The sequence below is a fragment of the Ovis canadensis genome, chromosome 22 (assembly GCF_042477335.2).
Source record: "Ovis canadensis isolate MfBH-ARS-UI-01 breed Bighorn chromosome 22, ARS-UI_OviCan_v2, whole genome shotgun sequence".
Lineage (NCBI taxonomy): Eukaryota > Metazoa > Chordata > Mammalia > Artiodactyla > Bovidae > Ovis > Ovis canadensis.
In genome coordinates, this window is record NC_091266.1 from 38,801,331 (window position 1) to 38,821,739 (window position 20,409).

The window sequence follows — 20,409 nt, forward strand, 5'->3', positions numbered from 1 at the left end:
GGTGCTCAGATTTAAGTAGTTGCAGCAGGCAGGCTCAGTAATTGTGGCTCATAGACTCTAGAGTGTAGACTCAGTAGTTATAGTGCATGGGCTCAGTTGCCCCACAACATGTGAAATCCTCGGACCAAGGATTGAACCCGTGTCCCCTGCACTGGGAGGTGGATTCTTAACCACTTGTCCACCAGGGAAGTCCCACTTTTCACCTTTTATTTGCCCATTGTGCCCCACTGCTATTTCAGTGTTGGTGCAGGGTAGGTACTCAATAAATATTGAAGGAACAGGTGAAGGCCCCATGTTCCACAATGCAATGAAACACCATTTTACTTTGCAGAAAATTTGTGTGTGAAAATAATGACCTTTCAAGCAAAGAAGGGAGGAGCCCCAAGCATGTTGCCCTTCCTCACTGTCAAGTAGAAAGTGTTCCCAAAGTCAAAGAGCTCCTTAAGGGCAGGGACCTTATCTTTTCCATCAAAGACAAAATGTTGATTGTATTCGGGGATTTCAGTGGATTTATTTAGGCATATTCAAAAGCAGAGACATTGCTTTGCCGACTAAGGTCCGTCTAGTCAAGGCTATGGTTTTTCCTGTGGTCATGTATGGATGTGAGAGTTGGACTGTGAAGAAGGCTGAGCGCCAAAGAATTGATGCTTTTGAACTGTGGTGCTGGAGAAGACTCTTGAGGGTCCCTTGGACTGCAAGGAGATCCAACCAGTCCATTCTGAAGGAGATCAACCCTGGGATTTCTTTGCAGGAATGATGCTAAAGCTGAAACTCCAGTACTTTGGCCACCTCATGAGAAGAGTTGACTCATTGGAAAAAACTCTGATGCTGGGAGGGATTGGGGGCAGGAGGAGAAGGGGAAGACTGAGGATGAGATGGCTGGATGGCATCACGGACTCGATGGACGTGAGTCTGAGTGAACTCCGGAAGATGGTGATGAACAGGGAGGCCTGGCGTTCTGCGATTCATGGGGTCGCGAAGAGTCGGACACGACTGAGCGACTAGGCTGAACTGAACTGATTTAGGCATCTGAAGTGTTAAAAGCAAGTGAAGAAGTATAACTTAAACCAAGGATGTTCTAGTTTATTAGTTAAAAGCTCAGGCTCTGGAGTCAGATGAATTAGCTATCTGCGTGGCAAGTTACTTAGCCTCTCTTGACTTCAGTTCTCTTTTACTACCCACTTCATCCTCTTGTAAGGAATTTAGAACAGTGCCTAGTACATAGCAGGTACTCAGTATTATTCACCCCAGCTCATTCTGCCTTCATGGAGGCTGCATAGCCATTGTTTCATTCACTAAACCTTTGTGTGCCCAGCACTGTGCCCATTCTTGGAGTTAGGGATGGGGATTAAAGAGACAGAGCTCTTGCCCATAGAAAGGGCACAGTTTATTCTCTCATTCACCCTTGGGGAGGGGAGGGGAGGGGTGGGATATTAACTTCCCACTCCAGACTTAGCCTAAACAATGTAATTTGTGTATAGACCTTGGAGATGTTTGGAAGAAAAGCAAAGGATACTTATGAAGAGTGCTGAGAATTTTTCATATTTGAACTTTCCATTGCATTCTCTTCAGTTCCTTTTTCTATTCTTTATGTGTCTGGAGCAGCCCACATTGGCAGTGAGCTTTACTGTTCTGAGAAATAGTTCTAAGTGAATCCACAGTACTCTTTATTGAATGGTCTCTCATTGAATGCAAAGTGCTCGTTATTGAATGGTCTTTCATGCCCAGCAATAATGACTCAGAGAATAACATTGATATTAAGAGCTCAGAGAAGTTTAGTTACTACTGAAGTTACCACAGTTAATAAGCATAGTGTGAGAACCAGACTTTGAACCCAGATTTGACTGAATCTTAACCATTTGGATCTTGAGCTGCCTGGAGATCCCTGAAAGTCCTCTGGGTGACTTCCTCCTACAGGGAAGGGTAGAAGAGCACCAAGCAACATTTGCATACCTCTATTCTTTGCTTTGACTGAGAGGAGACATAGGTTACAGGAATTTTTGCATTGGCTACTGCCAAAAGGCACCCACTCCAGTACTTTTGCCTGGAAAATCCCATGGACAGAGGAGCCTGGTCGGCTGCAGTCCATGGGGTCTCTAAGAGTCGGACACGACTGAGCGACTTCCTTTTCACTTTTCACTTTCATGCATTGGAGAAGGAAATGGCAACCCACTCCTGTGTTCTTGCCTGGAGAATCCCAGGGACGGGGGAGCCTGGTGGCTGCCGTTGATGGGGTCACACAGAGTTGGACATGACTGAAGCTTCTTAGCAGCAACAGCAGCAGCTGCCGAAAGGAATGGGAGGTGGGTAGGCTGGTAGACTCTTCAGGTTGAAGGAGACATGAGTGAGCATCTTAACTAACTCTTCGGCCACTGAGTGAGTGACTCAGAGTCCCAGAGTCCTGTTCCTCGGTAATGGCAGAACTAGGACCAAACCCAGGGCTTCTGAATTTTCTTCTCCTACTAGTAGGTCTTTCTCTGGAGGAGCTCATCATGCTCACATCTCACTATGCTCTTAATCCATCATTGAAGTGAAGTGAAGTCGCTCAGTCGTGTCCGACTCTTTGCGACCCCATGGACTGTAGCCTACCAGGCTCCTCTGTCCATGGGATTTTCCAGGCAATAGTCCTGGAGTGGATTGCCATTTCCTTCTTCAAATCCATCATTTCTTCCTTGTAAAGGTCCCTGAGTCTATGTCTGTTCTTTAACTGCCCACCTACTTTCCTTCCTCCTGTAGCAGAAAATGACCGTTCCCATAACCAAGACCATCCTAGACAACTTGGGGACTCTATTTGGGGAGAGGAGAACAGGGGATGAGATATCCTAGGTAAAAAGTATTTGGGAAACTGAGTTACATGATGCTGCCACAGTCTGCTCTCCGTGGGAAAGTGGCAGGAGAACAGGGAAAAGAGCAGGGTTCTGTTTATACCAGGCTCCCTATCTTGGTGAATGGGAAAGCCAAGAGAAAAGCTGACACCAGTAGATCATTAAGATGCCACATGTTTAGATTTCAAACACATTCCATTTATTGCCTCACAGAGGACCAGTTGACCACCCTGTATTCCAAGCCTGGACCTCATCTGATAAATTTTTTTGAGGCAGAAGTGTCACTGGATTCTTTCATGTGTTGAAGTATAGGCAACACAGCCTCTTTTCGAAACTATGTGGACAGTTTGAACTGTGCTCTTGTGAGCCAGGCCAGAAGAATGGCATTTCAGGAACTGGTAAACTTGGGAGAAGATTTTTCATGTCCTTAGGAAAGCAGTATTTTGCTCTGAAGTCAGAGGAGGTGTGTTCTGGCAAAAGCATCAAGCACAGATCTGTTTTCTCCACATGCATCAGGCCTCAGAGGAGACATCCTAGCAGACAGCCATCTTACAGGTGTGCCATTTTACTTAACGGTGGACGTGGGGCGGCAACAATAGGATTCTGTGTGCAGTGCTGTTACAAAACTGTCGTTGTCACAATCAGCAAGTATCTTGCCCATGTTTCCTTCTTCCTAAACCCCTTTGCACCAGGGTGTAAGGCTCTTAAAGACCAGGAAACACCTGAGGATGTGGTGGAAACACGCTCTGAGCCAGGGATCTGAGTTTTAGCCGTGCCCTTTCTTTTGTCTTCGCCCTGTGGCTTCAGGTCCCCAGCCTCTAGCCCTGTAGACAGTGTCTGGGTTGCTTTGTTTATATCCTTGGCCAAGTAGACAGCATAGTAGAGCAGGGCCCAGAGAACAGGAACCAAGTATGTGGCTTGAATTTCCACTGGCAGATGTCCGCCCGGATGTACACTGTGGGCAGGGTCAGCCTGAGTAGCAGCAAATACAATACTGTGGTTTTAGTTTCTTTGCTGAGCAGGGTTTTTTTCCCTTCCTAACTGTGCTTCTTGAGGTTAGGGACAGTGTCTTATTCATCTTCACGTCTCTCATACCTAGCCCAGTGTTCGGCACAGAGACGGTGTCCAGTCAATGACTGTGTTGCTTCTTTAGGATAAAGAAACGTTGAAAGCCACATCTTAATAGGTCTCATGTACTGTGGCCCAGAGGACATTGGAGGCTGAAGTTTATTTAAGTTATTATAAACTTATTTATAAATAATAGTAAACTTTTTATAAATAAGTTATAAAGCTTATTTATAAACTTACTGAAGTTAATTTAAGTTTCATATCTTAACTGTGAAATATAAAATAAACCTTTCCACCTCTATTCCCATCCACCAGTGCTGTGAATAGAATTTGGCAAAATGCTAGATGGTTACTCAGCAGTGCCCTTTCTGTAGCTGTCCCTGACAAGGGACAGTGTGAATTCTAGATCCAGTCAAGATTATTAAGAGATCATCTGATAAGCAAAAAAAGGTCTAGCAAATTGAAACTGCATTAGGTCACCTAAGCAAGTCATTCTTAAGACTGAAGAATTTTAGTAGCAGGTTTTTTAGCCTTCTTTTGAATCACGCTGTAATTAACCTTGGAGATTATATGTTTTAAAGGGAGGATGGACTGGCTGACCAGATGCTAATCCTAGAATACATACTGCCTTAATTATTCCAGGAACTTTCACAGAGAAGCTGGTTTTATTTAAAATGTACAGCCAGTTACAGGAGAATCATGACCATCTTATGGGCTAAATTAGCATCAGAACATGGGGTGCTTCAGCTTGGACATCAAGCAAGGAGGACTCTGCTCTGTTTTTCTCTCTGAGAACTCTGCTCTTTACCACTTGGCTTTGTGTACTGAATCTTCTTCCCTCTTTAATATTATTTTTCTTAAATTTGCTGTTGTTGCTTGGTTTTTCTTTTTTTCTCAATGGAGTAAATATTGGTACAGACTGTTTGGTAGAGGATGGATAGGTGACCAGAAAGATGGGGATAAGAAGAAAGTGTGTTAGTCGCTCAGTCGTGTCTGACTCTGTGACCCCATGGACTGTAGCCCGCCAGGCTCCTCTGTGCATGGAATTCTCCAGGCAAAAATACTGGAGTGGGTTGCCATTTCCTTCTCCAAGGGATCTTCCTGACCTAGGGATTGAACCCAGGTCTCTTGCATTGTAGGCACATTCTTTACCAACTTAGCCACCAGGGAAGCCCTATGAGAAGAAAGGTGATATTTAAAAGCTATAATTTAATGTGCTAAAATTTTGAATTTCTTTTAGGATAAGGAAACCTGCGTGGGTACCAACAATCAGAGCTACATCTGTGACACAGGACACTGCTGTGGACAGTCTCAGTGCTGCAGCTACTACTATGAACTCTGGTGTAAGTCCTTGCCTGGGGGTTTCTTGGTGTCTAGCCGTCTCAGTTCACCGCCTCTGCTCATTGGGAAACTGAAGACTGGTCAGCCTTGTTCCTACTCTCTCGGTGGCAGTGTTGGCGAGCAGACTCTGCTAGGTTCTGGAAGCAATCCTTCTGTAGAGGAGGAGTGCTTCAGTGCTCTTTGGACACCATGAGCTAAAGACTGGAAAATATGGTCTGAGCCCCTCCTAAGAGGCCATGGTTAGCAGATCTGCTGCAGAAGCTTCTGAGTGGGATTCTCTTGGATGCCCTCTTCAGGGTGTGCCAAACAGTGATAGCAACTTATGCCCTCTCATGGGCCAGCCCAGCTGCCTCCCAATCTTTGCAAAGAAAGGTTTGCAGCAGTCAAGCTGCTGTGGATGCTGGGCTGCTCTCTGGATAGCTGTAATGCCATTTTCTTGTTTAAAAAGAAACAAAACACCAGGACTTCCCAATTCCTCATAGATCCTCAAGGAGCTGCCTCTGTTTCTGAGGGTCCCTCTCGGTGGGATAATCTTTCCTTAGGTCATGGCCAACAGAGCCCTCCTGGAGAGGAGGAATAGAGATTCAGCCCCCTTTGTTCCTTCCCCAGATCGCAAACTGAAGTGTCTGGAGGCTTCTCAGTCCACCTAATCTGTTACTGTTAGCTCAAAGCCATTTTGAGTTGTCAGCTCCACCACCTTGTCACTGGCCCGGTGGAGGCCAGGACCACTTGCATCTTCTTGAGTTGTACAAGGATGGGGACATTGCCCTGGGCTTCAGGGAGTGACCTACACTTAGAGAGTTCACTGAAGTACTTTGTACTCTGATCTTCCTGAAACTCAGATGAGACACTGGGGATACTGGACAAAGAAGGGGGGAGAATGGGAGAGTCCTGAGGGCAGAGCGTTGCCAGGTGACCAGCACTACAGTGGTTCTCAAGCTGTCCGTTGATACAGGGGGCAGTAGATTGTTTTCCCGGAGAATTATAAGCCCCCATCACTCCCTCCATGTGGAGACAACCTTTGCCGCTTGCTTCACATCCTTGCCATCACCTCCACCTCTGCCCTTTTCTCCCTTCTCGTTTCTGATCTCCCCATTCACCCCACATCAGGTATATGTCAGAAAGCAGCTAGAACGGCTGTTGTTTAAAATGGAAAGGAAATTAGACTCTTGGCTGGGAAGCTTCTCCCTCTGGATGCAAACGATCTTGTAGCCAGTGGGAGTGGTTCCTACAAAAAAGACGTCTCCTCACCCTCGTACTTCCCTTTTGATGACTGGCTCTTCTGCCTCTCAGGAATTCCAGGGGTGATTAAGGGCAGACTCCTTCCCAAGGAGAGAACAGGGTTCAAAATGTCCCCATCAGTCCTCCAAGTACATAAGCAGCAGCAGCAGCACAGGCAGGCCTGGAGTTGTTGGTGCTATTTTAGAAGGGGTGGGGCTGAGGGACTCACTGGAGAAACACAAAGTGCCAGGCAGGTGGACAGACTGTTTAAATGTTTTAAAGCGCAGATAACCACAGGGTTCAAATTCTCCCTCTCACCCCTTATTAAAACAAAAGTCAAAGCTGGGCTGCCAAAAAGTCACTGAGCTGCGGTTTGTTTTTCTGGGACCCGGCCCAGGCGGCGTCAGTTGCAGAAAGGATGGAGTTGCTAATGGCCCCCATCTCAGATTGACAGAGCCTCCTGAGGTGTTGGCGGAATAGACTCAGTAGCCACCAGAGTTGGGTCATGAATGCCAAGGCTGGAGGTGGGGTGATGGGGACAGGGAGATGCGAGACACAGGTGTCAGGGAGGCAGGTGGTCTGGGAACCAGGCACTTCACCCCACAGGCCTAAGGAAAGCCAGGGGAAGAGCTGCACAGTGGCTAATCACTTCTTCAGTCGTGGTTAGCTGGGGAAAGAAGGAGGCCAGACAGAGACCAGTCTGGCCGGGGAGGAAAGATTCACCCCTGTACAACTTGGCCGTTGCTTGCCAAGTTCTCAAGAGACAGAGACTAAAAGCCCAACTTCCTCTTTGTGCCCAGAAATGGCTTTTTGGTCAGAAGATGCCCAGTGAGCGTTCCGCCTCTCTCCGGAATTCTTGGTTTTTCTCCTTCTTGAGGGCCTGGCCTCGGCCAGATGCGGAGAGGAAGGAGGTCAAGTGTAGGAATGAGCCCTTTCAGTTCTCATCAGAACTGTGCTTCTGGTCACTTTGAACCCTGTTCTCTCTAATTGCCTCTGAACTCTGCCTGAAAATAATGGGCTTTGGGTTATTCTTTTTTCTTTTTCCTTTGGAAGGAAAAGATCTCAGCCAGGAAACCCTTGGCAGAGTTTTTGTCAGAGTACCTTTTTAACCATAGTTGCCTACTGGGAAGGCCTCGGGGAAAAATAAATGCCATTTCCATCAACCCTCATACCACTGCTAAGCCAAATTTTCCTGTGTGTTGAGGACTGGCACACACACACATGAGAGCCCACTTTGCACAGACACACAAGCACATCATAAACACACAGAGACCTAAACTTCAACCAGCACCCTTTCTCCACTGTCTCTTTAATCTCTCATAACATAGGCCATTGTCATTAGTGGGTCTGCATCAGTTCAGGAGTGAAAGTCCTGTTTTACCACCGCCATGTTTGAGGCTTTAAGACCTGGCCTTATCATCCCATGCGTTTTTATGGCTCTTGTACTTTCAATCATCATTCAGTCGTTTATTCAGCAAACTCTTATTCCAGTGGTTTCAGACTTTGGCAAGTGTCTGCGTTTCCTGGAGGGCTTATTAAAGCATGGATTTCTGGGCCCAAGTCCTAGAGTTTTTGATTCAGTAGCTCTGAGGTGGACCTGAGAGTTTGCAATTCTAACCAAGTTTCTGCTGGATGAGGTGGCCTCCTCTGTGTTAAAATGTGTAGGGAGACAGAATCCTTGCCATCAAGAAGGGAGTCTCTAAGCAGAGAGAGGAAATAATACAACATGCCTCACTACTAATTCAAAGTAGAAAGTGGAGTGTGTGTGCCAGGACCACTGGGTATGTGCTAGAAGAATTTGCTTTCGCTGGACAGAATTCAGGCAGGCTGCATGGAGGTGGTGGCATTTGAAGTAGGCCTTAAAGAAAGGGTGGATAGGATTTAAACACATGGAGAAGGATAAGATGACTTCTCAGGCAGAGGAACGCCAAACACCATAGGTCAAGGCTCCATGGGAAAGAAGAGAGCATGCATCACGTTAACCTTTTCCCTGGGATCGTGGGGTTCACTCAGGGGAGATGAGGGTGCTGGTGTGCATAAAACTCTGCTGTGGGCTGGGCACCCAGTAAAGTCTGCACACCTGTCAGCTTAGCCTGCTCTAAGGACAATCCTGCCAGATATGCATAGCCCATTTCTCAGGATCTGGGATGTTCAGTCACCAGTCAGTCAGTTGTAGTTGAGTCGTGGGGTTAGTGTGCCTCACACAAAGCTACCCCCTTCCAGAACTCTTAAGTGCCAAGCCAGACGGTGGTGGGCCCAGATTGTGGAAGGTCTTGAATGTTGAGGTTTGAGAACTCTGCATGTGGACATTAACTCAATTATCCTCACAATGACCAAGTAGGTAGAAACTGTTATTCTCCCCATTTTATAGATGAGGGAAGTCAAGACAAAATGACCAGGGTCACAAAGCTAGAATATGAAACTTGTCCAGTCTTTCTGATGAAGTTGCAAGTCCTCTGAAGTCTTCATTCCCCAAATTCAGGCCTTGTCCACAGTGGAAAAGGATTCCACTGTGGAAAGAGCTGTCAAGGGCTAAGGAGGATACCCACCATCCTATGGGGTAGGAGGAGAGCTAGTAGACAGTATACTTTGGCTTCCTAATGAGGAATTTCCTGCCAGTTGGGGAGTGGTGTTTTCCCAAGTTTATAGTGAACTCTGGGGGCACATGACTCAGTTCCTACATTGGACTGTGATTGTTTTTAAAAACATGTTTTCCATTTTGCTTAGCATGACAACCATGCCCCACAGTGAGGTCACAGCTTTCAAAGGTCATTGGGGAATGTAATCTGTGGGTAGATGTGTGTTTGGGGAGGAGGGCATGCTTCTGTCTTTCTCTGTGTGGCTCTTTCTTTTAGGTTTCCCTTTTAAAAACTTTCCTCCTTGTTTGTGAAAACTAGTGAAAAGATCAAAAGTTTGCACAGCTCCATAGGGACTAGTCTAGATGGTCCCCCTTTTAAAGATGTGGGGACGTGGCTTTGACTAGAATCCAGTAGGATCTGTTGTGTGAGGGCCAGACAAGAATGCCTTCTGTCTTCCCACATTAACTCCATCAAGTGGGACCAGTCCTTAGGGGGCTTTTCTGGACCTATGCTAATGCCCCATTACTCCACTTGGCCCCTTCTGCTCCCACATCAGTTTTCCCCTAGTTTTGATCCATACTGTCACTTTGTGATACTGTATTAGAAATGCAGAAATTGGAACTCAGTTTGAGACTTTATATAATATCATACAAATGGTACATAGTAGGGAGAGTTTTTCTACCCATGCTACCACAAGAAAAGAAGCAACTGATGGAATTTCAGTAGACATACGAGTTTTCTGGTGCTGTTAGATATGACTGCGGTAAGGTAACCCTTTGCCAAAGGGTTACAAATGCCTCTACTTGTCTCATTTCTTCCCCCAATCTCCTTCCACCCTGCCTCATTTTTCCTTTAAAAAAAATAAAAAAGACAAGACCTCTTTTTCTATTATACTTCTAGTTCAGTGGAACTTAGGCTTTTTCTGGAACAAGGATTCTCTTAAGAATCTGATGAACGTTTGCAATCTTCTCTTCCAGAAGAGCCTATAAAGGATCAGTCTGGATAGGCTAGAGGTTATGCTCTGTAATAAACAAGTCCAAACCCCTGGAGGTCCTAAAACAACAGGTTTATTGCTCACACTCTGTCCATCACAGATTGGATGGGAGCTTTGTTCCTACTTCTTTATCCTCTGGGGCCAGACTGACCCTGAAGTCAGTCTAGAATGTTATGACTTGCTATAGCAGAAGGGAATCTAACGGAAGGTCTCACATTAGCAAGAAATGTTCTGGCCTCTTAGTGACATCTGTCACTTCCAGTCTCAATTTGTTAGTTAGAAGTAGCCCCAAAATGTCACCTAATCATAATGGGGCCAGGAAATTCAAGCCTACCCACATGCCAAGAAGGGGGAGAACCAGAAATATTTGGCCATCATGAAAACCGTGAAAAAAATCTCTGCTGTAATAGCTAAGAAGTTTTGCCTTAGATCATATATAGTGCAGCATTAAGGATTCAAGTTAATTTACCTTTAGGTAAGAAGCAATTGGAAAAGTGACAGGAGGCAAAAAGTAGAGTTAGGTGCTGATTATCTCATGGGATAATGTACTTTTTTTTTTTTTTTTTGGGATAATGTACTTTTAAAATTATCAGGTAACACAGAAGCATAAAGGATTGTGATATGATGCTGGGCAAGTTAATGTAGGTAATATAAAAAAAGTGGTTAGCCCAGAATCTTTTAGACTTGACTCTAAAATATTCCCTGGTGGCTCAGAGGGTAAAGCGTCTACCTGCAATGTGGGAGACCTGGGTTCAATCCCTGGATTGGGAAGATCCCCTGAAGAAGGAAATGGCAACTCACTCTAATACTCTTGCCTGGAAAATCCCATGGACGGAGGAACCTGGTAGGCTACAGTCCACAGGGTCACAAAGAGTCAGACACGACTGAGCAACTTCACTTTCTTTCTTTCTTTTTCTAAATATTCTCAGAGAAAGGCTCTTCAGCAGAGTGCATTTTGCTTGCTTACACCACCTCCCTTGGGTGTGACCTAACCCTGCAAGGCTGGGAGCTGACCGGACCGTAGCGGCAGGAGATGTTACAGGGCAGCAGTGGGAAGCCAGTTCACTCCCAGAGCTCCTTTCTGGCCTCAAAACCCCTCGCTGAGAGCTCCACTAACAGTATCCAGTCTCCGGTCAGCCAGTATTGAAAGGAGGGAAGTGTTTAAGTTAGATTAAGCAAATGTCTGCTGTGACTCTGGGAAGGACCACGAGGGAGACTTCGGACTTAAACTTAACATCTGTGTTCTCTGGTTAGGAATGGGGTTTTTCTGTCTGCTGATGGGAAAAGGGGAAAAGATCCTCTCCTCATTGTCCTCCGCCTGTTCTGTCACCAGACCTCAGCAGAAGTTTCTGTTGAACTGTGACATGTGCTAAAAGCAGCAAGGTGCAGCAAGTGGTGTTGCCAGCCTGTCAGGGCTGGAAGGCAGTACTGCTGCCCTGTCTTACCCTGTAGGGGTGGCTCTGTGGGTAGACTGAGAGAGGACACCCCTGGGGGACAGAAAGAAACACCCTGGGTGTTGCCAGAGGCCACACCCTAGATTTCAATGGGCTTTTTCAATTTATTGTGTTCCGGTACAAAAAGGAGAAAAAAATCAAGGATTTATTCATTTGTAATTGTTTACCAAGAGAGAGAAGCTTTTTTTTTTTTTTTTAAATATTCATTCTGATAAGAGTTATAGAAATACTTAACATGTTCTAAACACAAACTTATAGTTACAGAGCAGATGATTAAAAATAATATGTAACATTTATAATGGAAAAAATTGAAGTTCCTCAGAAATAGGGAGCAAATGAAAAATAATCTAGTCTCATTTAATAAAAACTCACCTTAAAATTACTCCTCAGATTTAATTGAGAAAAAGTATTTTTTTTCCCAAAGAAGTACACATTCATCTTAGAAAATGCAGGAATTGCAGATAAGCAAAAAGTAAGAACTGGTAACAGAAAATCCTGTTGTCCAGGAATAATCTCATGATTAACTTCCTTATCATCCCTCTGGATATTTATACTTTTTTTTAAGCAAAAGTTGGGGTTATATTTTATGCTGTTTTGTAATTGCTTTTTTTCTATTTAATATTTGAAACGTCTTATTATGTAAAAAATAGTATTCTGTGGATAATTTTTTAAATGATTCATATCATTGTATGAAGACATTCCCAGAAGAATTTTTAAGCCTATTCAGAAATGTATTAATTTTTTTTAAGCCAGAAAAAATAAAAATTAGTCACAGATATTTTTAAGTTTTAACTTTTACTTTGTTTCTAGTTTTATAATTTGAAAGAAGAAAATAAAAATTGGGATAAAATTTCTTCTCATAATCCCACAACTTAAAGATGTCACTATTTTTGTGTTTTTATTTCCAATCTTTTTTTCCCCTCTAACCTGTATTTATTTTTTAAAGCAAAATTCCTCATTTATTAAACAAATTAGAAGCCTTTTCTGTATACATGTGAAGATTGGAGAGGGGTTCTTATATTAGGGTTTGCCAGGATTCTCTAAATATGATCAAAGAGAACATCAGTGGGAAATGAAAAGAAACAGTCCACCTGGGGAATGGAGAGCTATGGGCTTCTCCCCTGCTCCTCTACTCCTCTCTGGAGCCAGGAGGAAGAAAGGGAGACCACTGATGCTTCCCAGTCTAAGCCAGCTGCAGGCAAAGCGAGGTAGGGGAGTGGATTGTGATGATGTGAGATGGAATTGTACCAGCTCATGTCAAGAGCAGAGGAAGTTGTTTATACTCTCCAGGGAAGTAATGGGCTGAGGCAATTAGAATTTTTCCACTTCTAACTTCCGTGACTCCTGTATGATGGAGGCAAAGTGGTAGAGGAAAAAACTTTTATCAGGCAGTCCCTCCGGGGTCCTCTGCAGCTGCTTTCTGCTGAGTTGTGGGGATTCTGAGGGGCTCTTCATTCTTGGTGGGGAGCCTGGGAGCCATCCTTGTGGGCCAGGGCTGGGGAGGGGAGATGGGCACCAAGAGAGGCTGAAGCATTTTCTCAGATCTCTTAAGAGAGGAAGGGCACATTGTCCTGAAAGGTAAGCATACTTAATGCCCACCAGACCAAAAATATAGGAGAACCTGGGGTGCTAGACAAACACCTCAGCACTCCTCCCCTCTCCCAAGAGCCTGGAGGCACCCCGGAGTGAGTAACCTCTTTTAGGGTCACTTTTCTTAACATTCTTGCCCTCTTCCATCCCACATATCTTTCACTCTGGTACAAACATTTATGAAAATTGAATACAGGTTCTGAATGCAACTGCCGGGCAAGGCTCAGAAGTACTAGCTTCGGCTAGGTGCGCACCGTCCCAGAGTCGCCCTGTGCTGTGAGCAGCCCCTCCAGCTGGTGTCCCACTGGCATTCACAGTGTGCCTGCCCCTCTCTGACTTTCCTTCCCTCCCAGGGTTCTGGCTCGTGTGGACCATCATCATCATCCTGAGCTGCTGCTGTGTCTGCCACCACCGCCGAGCCAAGCATCGACTTCAGGCCCAGCAGCGGCAGCATGAAATCAACCTAATCGCCTACCGGGAAGCCCATAATTACTCAGCGCTGCCATTTTATTTCAGTACGTACTCCAGAAGCCACCAAACCCACTCTCAGAGGGAGCGGGAGGGTGGGGGGTATGACACATAGACTGTGGGCCTCAGGGCTTGGCCTCTTTGTGCCTAGAGCAGGGTCTCAGAAGTGGGAACAAGAGGGTGTGCACCTTGATCACGGAGAGGCCAGGGCTGTGGATGTAGCCCCTGGGCCGCTCCATTCCACACTGGCTGGGTTCTCACTGCATCTCTACTCCTTTAGATTTTTGTTAGGCATGTTGTTGAATGGTGTATGATGTGAATGAATTGAGATTTTGAGGTCAGTGGGCTTGAAATCTCTCCATTTTGCTTCCTGCCATGTGATATGCCTAAGCAGAGGCTGCCGTAAAAAGGGCAGGAATGGGAGGTGATATTGGGATTTCCTGAGAACCAAGAAACTCAATGATTCACTGAAGGGCACACTCACCTGACTTCCCTGGGGTTCCTTCCACTGATCTCTCAAAGGATTGGTGGAGGCCCAGTGGTACAGCCTGTCCAAAGGCGTTCTGCAGTATGTTCTACAGAATAAAATAGTTATGAATTTAGAATTCCTCATCTAGAAGAATTAAGTGCTTAGCACAGTGGCCGGTGTATAGTAAGTGCTCAATAAATGCTAGCAATCACTGTTAAAATTAGATCATCTGTGTCTCAAAACAGAAGATTACTCACCTGCCATATTCCTAATAAGCCTTGATGACAGGTCCCTCATCCTGCATTGGTAAGCCACCTGCTATTGGTCTGAAGCAGGATGAGGTTTAGTGTGTCTTTCCAGCCGTACCAGGGTGAGAGGCAACACAGATTTCCAGCCTCCCAGAGAAAGGCTCTCTTCATGATAAACATCTGGAAAATCGGGGAAGTGGGTGCAAAGTGGGAGAAAGAAGTGTCAGGATGTTTTAAGTTAGGGCCCCTGACCCCAAGGCCTATGGGATACAGATGGCAGACACAATCTGAGCCAGAAACATGAGACCCGGGTGCATGTAGAAACAGGTCCCTTCCAGACAGAACTCTCTTGGCCGTTCACCACATTTGCTGAACCTCTTCCTTAACTCCAGATGAGCAAAAGTCCTTGCCTGTGAAACAGCTTTAGGAGCTCAGATTTCAAGAAGCTAACATAGGTTACTCTTAGTCTGTCCTTCTTTCTCTGCAAAGTCGCTCACAGCCCTTTGTCCTGCCTGCACCTGAGAGTTGTCACTTAGTGGGTATGCTGCGGGTGGGATGAGATACCTGTTTAGTGTGAGCCTGCAGTCTGTCCTGTAACAGTTGCCAGTGCAGTAATTTCTCCTCCCTACCTCCCCATTTTAGGGTTTTTGCCAAACTATTTACTACCTCCTTATGAGGAAGTGGTGAACCGACCTCCAACTCCTCCCCCACCATACAGTGCCTTCCAGCTCCAGCAGCAGCAGCAGCAGCAGCAGCAGCTGCCTGCACAGTGTGGCTCTGCAGGCAGCAGCCCCCCAGGCACCGACCCCACCAGGGGCTCCCAGGGGGCTCAGAGCAGCCCCTTGTCCGGGCCCAGCAGAAGTAGCACGCGACCTCCAAGCGTCACTGACCCTGAGCCCTCTGACGTGCCAGCAGACCCAGCAGCCACCAAAACCTCTGGCATGGAGCCCAGCGGCTCTGTGGCTGGCCTGGGGGAGGTGGACCCCACGGCCTTCCTGGACAAGGATTCCGAATGTAAGGAGGAGCTTCTGAAAGAGTACAGCTCCGAGCAGGGCAGTGCCCTCCCTGACAACAAAGACAAGACACCCGGCAGACACCGCCGCTTCACGGGTGACTCAGGCATCGAGGTGTGTGTGTGCAACCGGGGCCACCATGACGATGACCTCAAAGAGTTCAATGCGCTCATCGACGATGCTCTGGATGGGCCCCTGGACTTCTGCGACAGCTGCAACGTGCGGCCACCTGGCGACGAGGAGGAAGGTCTCTGCCAGCCCTCCGAGGAGCAGGCCCGGGAGCCCGGGCATCCACACCTGCCAAGGCCGCCTGCCTGCCTACTGCTGAACACCATCAACGAGCAGGACTCCCCAAACTCCCAGAGTAGCAGCTCCCCCAGCTAGAGCAGGTCCTGGCTATACCTGAGAACTTGGCGATGCAACCAGGGTAGGGGAAAACCATGCGAGAAGCATTAAGTAACTGTGTTCCTTTCCCCGCAACCCCTGCTCCTGCATTTTCCTGCATCTCCAGGTACAGTTTGGGGTGTGGGTGGCTTGCCCCCAACAGAAGCACAGTGCCGTGGAGGGCTGAGAAGTTATCCTATGACTCATTCCTCATACCCACCCCATTCCCCTTTACCTCTTTTAAAGTCACATCTCACTACCTGCTTGGGTCAGGGAGATGTGTGTTCAGAAGCCCCCAAGGAGGGAATGAGACCGTGCCCTGAGGTGACTCTTGGTGATGGAATGGATGTGCTTTCCGGTGTTAGTTTATGAGAACCTCGCTGCATCTCTGTCCAGAGGAGGTGGCTAGTCTCAGCCCTGGATGAAGAAGGAAGCTAACAGAGGCCCAGGGATTGTCGCCCCTTGCTACCAGCATCTGTGGAGCCAGAATTGTGTTCTGCTGTGGTGGGGAGGAGAGTTGACTGGCAGTTGTGTGGTGGGTTGGTGAGGGACTTGTGCTCTCAAATTCCAGGTGACAAGCTCACGGTGCCAGGGTGTCCTGGAGGGGCCCCTCCCTTTTCAGCAGGATCTGGCTGGCTGCAGGCTGGTTCCAGGCTGGAAGATTATATACCTGCCTTTTTTGTTTTGTTTTGTTTTTTAAAGAAAAAAACAACAAAAGCAAGCTGAAAACAAGAACTTGACCAATGGGCAGGCAAGAATTCTGTTATGGAAAAGGGAAGTTTGTCTTTTTCTCAACTTGGCCTTCAAAGAGCCTGGCTATAGTTGAGCCAGGAGATACATAATGTGCAGGCTTGGGTGGGGGCTGTCTCTGGAACTCCTGTGGATGAGCAGGAGGCCCTGCAGTGTGACAGCGGACGGAGGTGCAACTTCCCATTGTCTCTGCCCTTTGATCTGCACCCATGGGTGACCAGTGCCCTCCCCTCATCCCAGACACACGTCTACGGGCCTGCACATCTCACTGTTCTCGACGAACAAATGAGGCTGTGGGTCCTGAGAAAGGGCAGGCCCACAGTCTGGCTCTCACACAGTATTTTCTCTTGATTCTAAATTAAGTTGTTTTGTTTATTTGTTTGTTTTTTCAAACTGACCACTTGGAAAAAAAATGCCTTGGTTATCTGTGGTTTTCATGCCCTTTGCCTGCTCCGCAGCACCCCTTGAGTGGGGTATCTAATTTTTGTAGCCTATGTAAAGAGTCTCAGTGGCCCATATAGGAGGGTGTAGGCAGCCCTTCTGAAGGACCACAGGATCCTTAATTCCTGTAGTTTTGCTTCAGAAACCAGGTGAGCTTTGATAGGAATAATCTGAATGGAGAAAGCAAACTGCCGAAACTAACATTCCCTGTCCAGCCCTGTTCACATGAAGAGCTTGGTTCTTCCCCCACTCTTGAATAATGATATTCAGAGTAGGCATTGATGTTTTAGTTAAGAAAGGAAGGCATATATCTGTATATATATGAATACACACGTATCTATGTGTATGTGTATATATATGTATATGTATATAAACACATACACACAAAATAGACAAAGCTGAGGCTGTGAGGTGAACAAGTGTCTGCATTTGGAGTCCACAAAACCAAAATCCATGTTGAACAAGTGCAGTCTGTATACGATGACTTTTCCAGTAACCTGTGTGTCTGTCCATTGTGTGTGAGCCCCCAGCCCTGTTTTCCTGTGAATATACTTTGAGCGGCAGCCACTCTGTTCACATTACCCATGCGTTCGGAGCAGGCGCGGCCCTCTCAAGGTAATTTATTTTACGCATTTACTGTTTACTGAGCAAATGTCTGACTGTGCACTTGGGTGTCAGCAGTGCTGTTGACGGCAGTCCCCACGTTTGCCAGAGATACTGTGCTCCAAGTAGAGGTTTTACTCTACCCCTCACTGCAATTTGCACATTGCTCCATGGACACGCGGAGGCCTGTGTCCTGTTCCCTGTAAGCGGAAAGCGCTCTGAACCTGTCCGCTTTCCCCAGCTGCTCCCAGCCCTCGGCATCGGCCCCCAGGAGGGTCCAAACCCCCTCGGAACAGAGGGCCAAGGTGGAACCTCAGACAGAAGCTTGACTGGATCTTCACGGTCCAGCTCAGACTGGCTTTGGCCCAGGCATCGGCCCTACCCAGAATTGCCAGGAGGCTTTGATGGCCACCACAGTGCCCTAGGGCTTACCTCCCTCTGCTGAGGGTCCAGCACATGGCCGATGTGTGGCCAGAGCAGGCAGGAGTGTGCCTGCAGCCCCCCTCAGATGCCTTTCCTGACGCCTTTTTTTTTTAATCCCACACAACTCACTGAAGTGTCTCAAAGGCTATCAAGTTTTACCAAAATGAACCCTGTTTGAGTTAACTGGTTAAAGGGGTGGATTCTGGCCCTCTGAAGATTCCTTCTCCAGTCAGAGTGGGGAACTGGTCTGCAGGTTTACTGTTGGCTTCACTGCAGTGTCTGACCCTAAAGGCATGAGAAGAAAACGAAAATGCGGCGGGTGGAGCTGGACTCGAGTCCAGTGTCACCGCCTGGCCCCTGCTACATGAGGCTGCCCTGCACATGGAAGCACGGGAGTAGGGAGCTGAAGGACCCTTGAGGGGTTGGGGAGATTTGAGGGAGCCTGGTGTTCCAGGCAAATGAGAAGAAAGGGATGGGTCAAGGGTTTGGTGCTACAGTCGGAAGATTTGCAATTGCTAACACATTCCTGTGTGAGGCACATCACCCTTTGTCAGTTATTGTGAATATGTGTATTTTAAGCAATAAGATTCAGCTGGTCAGACTTTTCTGGGCAGTCTTGGTGACACATTTCCTGTGCTGTGATTGTTCTGAAGACAGAGTGGCTCTAACCACTGTGAGAAGCCCAAATAAAATCCATCCCCAAAACCTGATTATGCTTTTTCCTTGCAATGCTTGTTCCTTTTTCCTCCTCCCCTTGAGATTCCTCACCTTCTCCACATAGAGGCTAAGAGACATCACAGCCGTCAGGACAGGCACTTGGGCTGAGGGCACTTTCTGTCCTGAGGACTTCCCCTCAAACCCCTTGCTCTGCCAAGAGGATATTTCTGAGTTCTTCATAAAGTCCCACAAACAGGTTAAAAGCAAACCCCTCCAAAAGCAAAAACACATTTTGTTAGAGACTCCGTAGCTAAGACATTTAAAGGAAGTGAGCCCTTCTGGGGAACTCTTGTATTGGTACGGTAGAGCTGTGGGTGGGTGCTTGGCCTTGGAATTTAATACACAAAAAAATGCAACATGGAGCCCCTATTTTGTGCTCAGTACTGTGCTGGGTCCTGGGGAGAATGTGAAAGAAATGTGTAAGACAAGGCCCCTCTTTCTGGAAGTTCAGTTACAGTGGAGAGGACGAAGCAAACTCATGTGAAATAGCTAACCAGCAATGTGAGGGCGGTTGAGAGGAAGTGGGCACTATAGGTTCAGAGAAGCTTGAGGAGCATGGGGGGTAGTGTAGGGCTTGCCTTCCAGGCAGGGACCAGAGAACTGATTTTCAGGCGGCTGGGAGCCACTGGTGTGCCGACATATGCCATCATGGGCCCATGAGCCTTCCTTCAGACTTACTGTCACTTTCCCCTCTGCCTAAGATTGTCCTCTTAGCACTTTGAGTCAGTGGTATTAAAGTCCCTTCTCCAAGACTGGGAAGGAACAGCTTCTGCCTCTACCCAGATGGGGGGAACACCCCGACCTAGCGAGACTTCTCTGGGCCACATGCAGGTGGGCAAAGCAGGATGATGAGTACCCACAGAACCCTCCCTTGAGGCCTTGCCTCCCCAGGTGGGGTGATGGGCCAGTAGGGTATGCTGGCAGAGAGCGTTGTCTTCTCTAGCCCCTGGGTTTGCCCAGCAGTCAGCCATGTGGTTTCTGAGAGTCCAGTAAAGCCAGGCATGCTCCCAACCCCATTTGACCCTGGGCCAGAGGATACTACCCTGGCCCTTCAGTGACTCTGGTGGGATGGTTGCCGCCTAGTTCCTTCTAAACTGCTGGTCTCCTCTAGGTAACCCCAGGGGAGCCATTTAGCATCTAGGGACAGTTACATTCTGAAGGTACAAGAAGGAAGTGGCAGAGCATATCGTTCTTAGCTTTTAAGCTTAGGTCTGAATGGCACGAAAACATAATGGTACAGCTATTGCAGGGTGCATACCAGAGGCTGTTCGTGTGCTCTTACTGCCCAGGTCATTAGCGACCCTCGTACAGCACCCCCAGCTCCTGAGTCACTGAGATCCTGATTTCTCAAATGAGGTGCAGCATTTGCTGTCTACCACCCCTGGTGACCAAGTTCAGGTGGGGACCATACCTGTTCTGAAAGCACAAAACAGATTTGATGAACAAGAATTTCAAGAAACACCCCCTGCTTTCCAATTTCCTATATTTTCAGCCGGGGACAAAAAATCAAGGTTTAGCTCAGGAGAAGGAGCAGGAAGTGGGTTTGGCTGACTGTTGAAACCTGCTGGAAACCTGGTTTTTGTTGGAAAGGGCTGTGGGTCTTGGGAGATGTTTGGGATACAGTTCCCAGCTGGGACAGGTGACTGGACCCTTAAGAGCTGAGCACTTACAAGCACCTATCATGTGCTAGGCACTGGGGATGCAATATGCCTTAGACCTGGCCCCTCTTCAGAAGACCGAATAATAGTCTATCAAGGGAAAAAGGCACATGAACAGTTTTAGCAGTACATGGTAAGTACCATGAAGCATGTGGACACAGGA

The 20,409-nt window shown here is 47.2% G+C and overlaps 1 protein-coding gene across 2 annotated transcripts in view; it reads left to right on the forward strand.

Moving 5' to 3' along the window:
• Positions 1-18,581, forward strand: part of WBP1L (WW domain binding protein 1 like) — a 59,690-nt gene extending 41,109 nt beyond the window's left edge. For both annotated transcript variants that reach the window (XM_069566961.1, XM_069566962.1), the window contains exons 2-4: positions 5,134-5,236; positions 13,426-13,587; positions 14,900-18,581. In XM_069566961.1, coding sequence (XP_069423062.1) covers positions 5,134-5,236; positions 13,426-13,587; positions 14,900-15,654 — 1,020 coding nt within the window. In that variant the 3' untranslated portion in view covers positions 15,655-18,581. The remainder of the gene's footprint in view (positions 1-5,133; positions 5,237-13,425; positions 13,588-14,899) is intronic.
• The last annotated feature ends 1,828 nt before the right edge of the window (positions 18,582-20,409 follow it).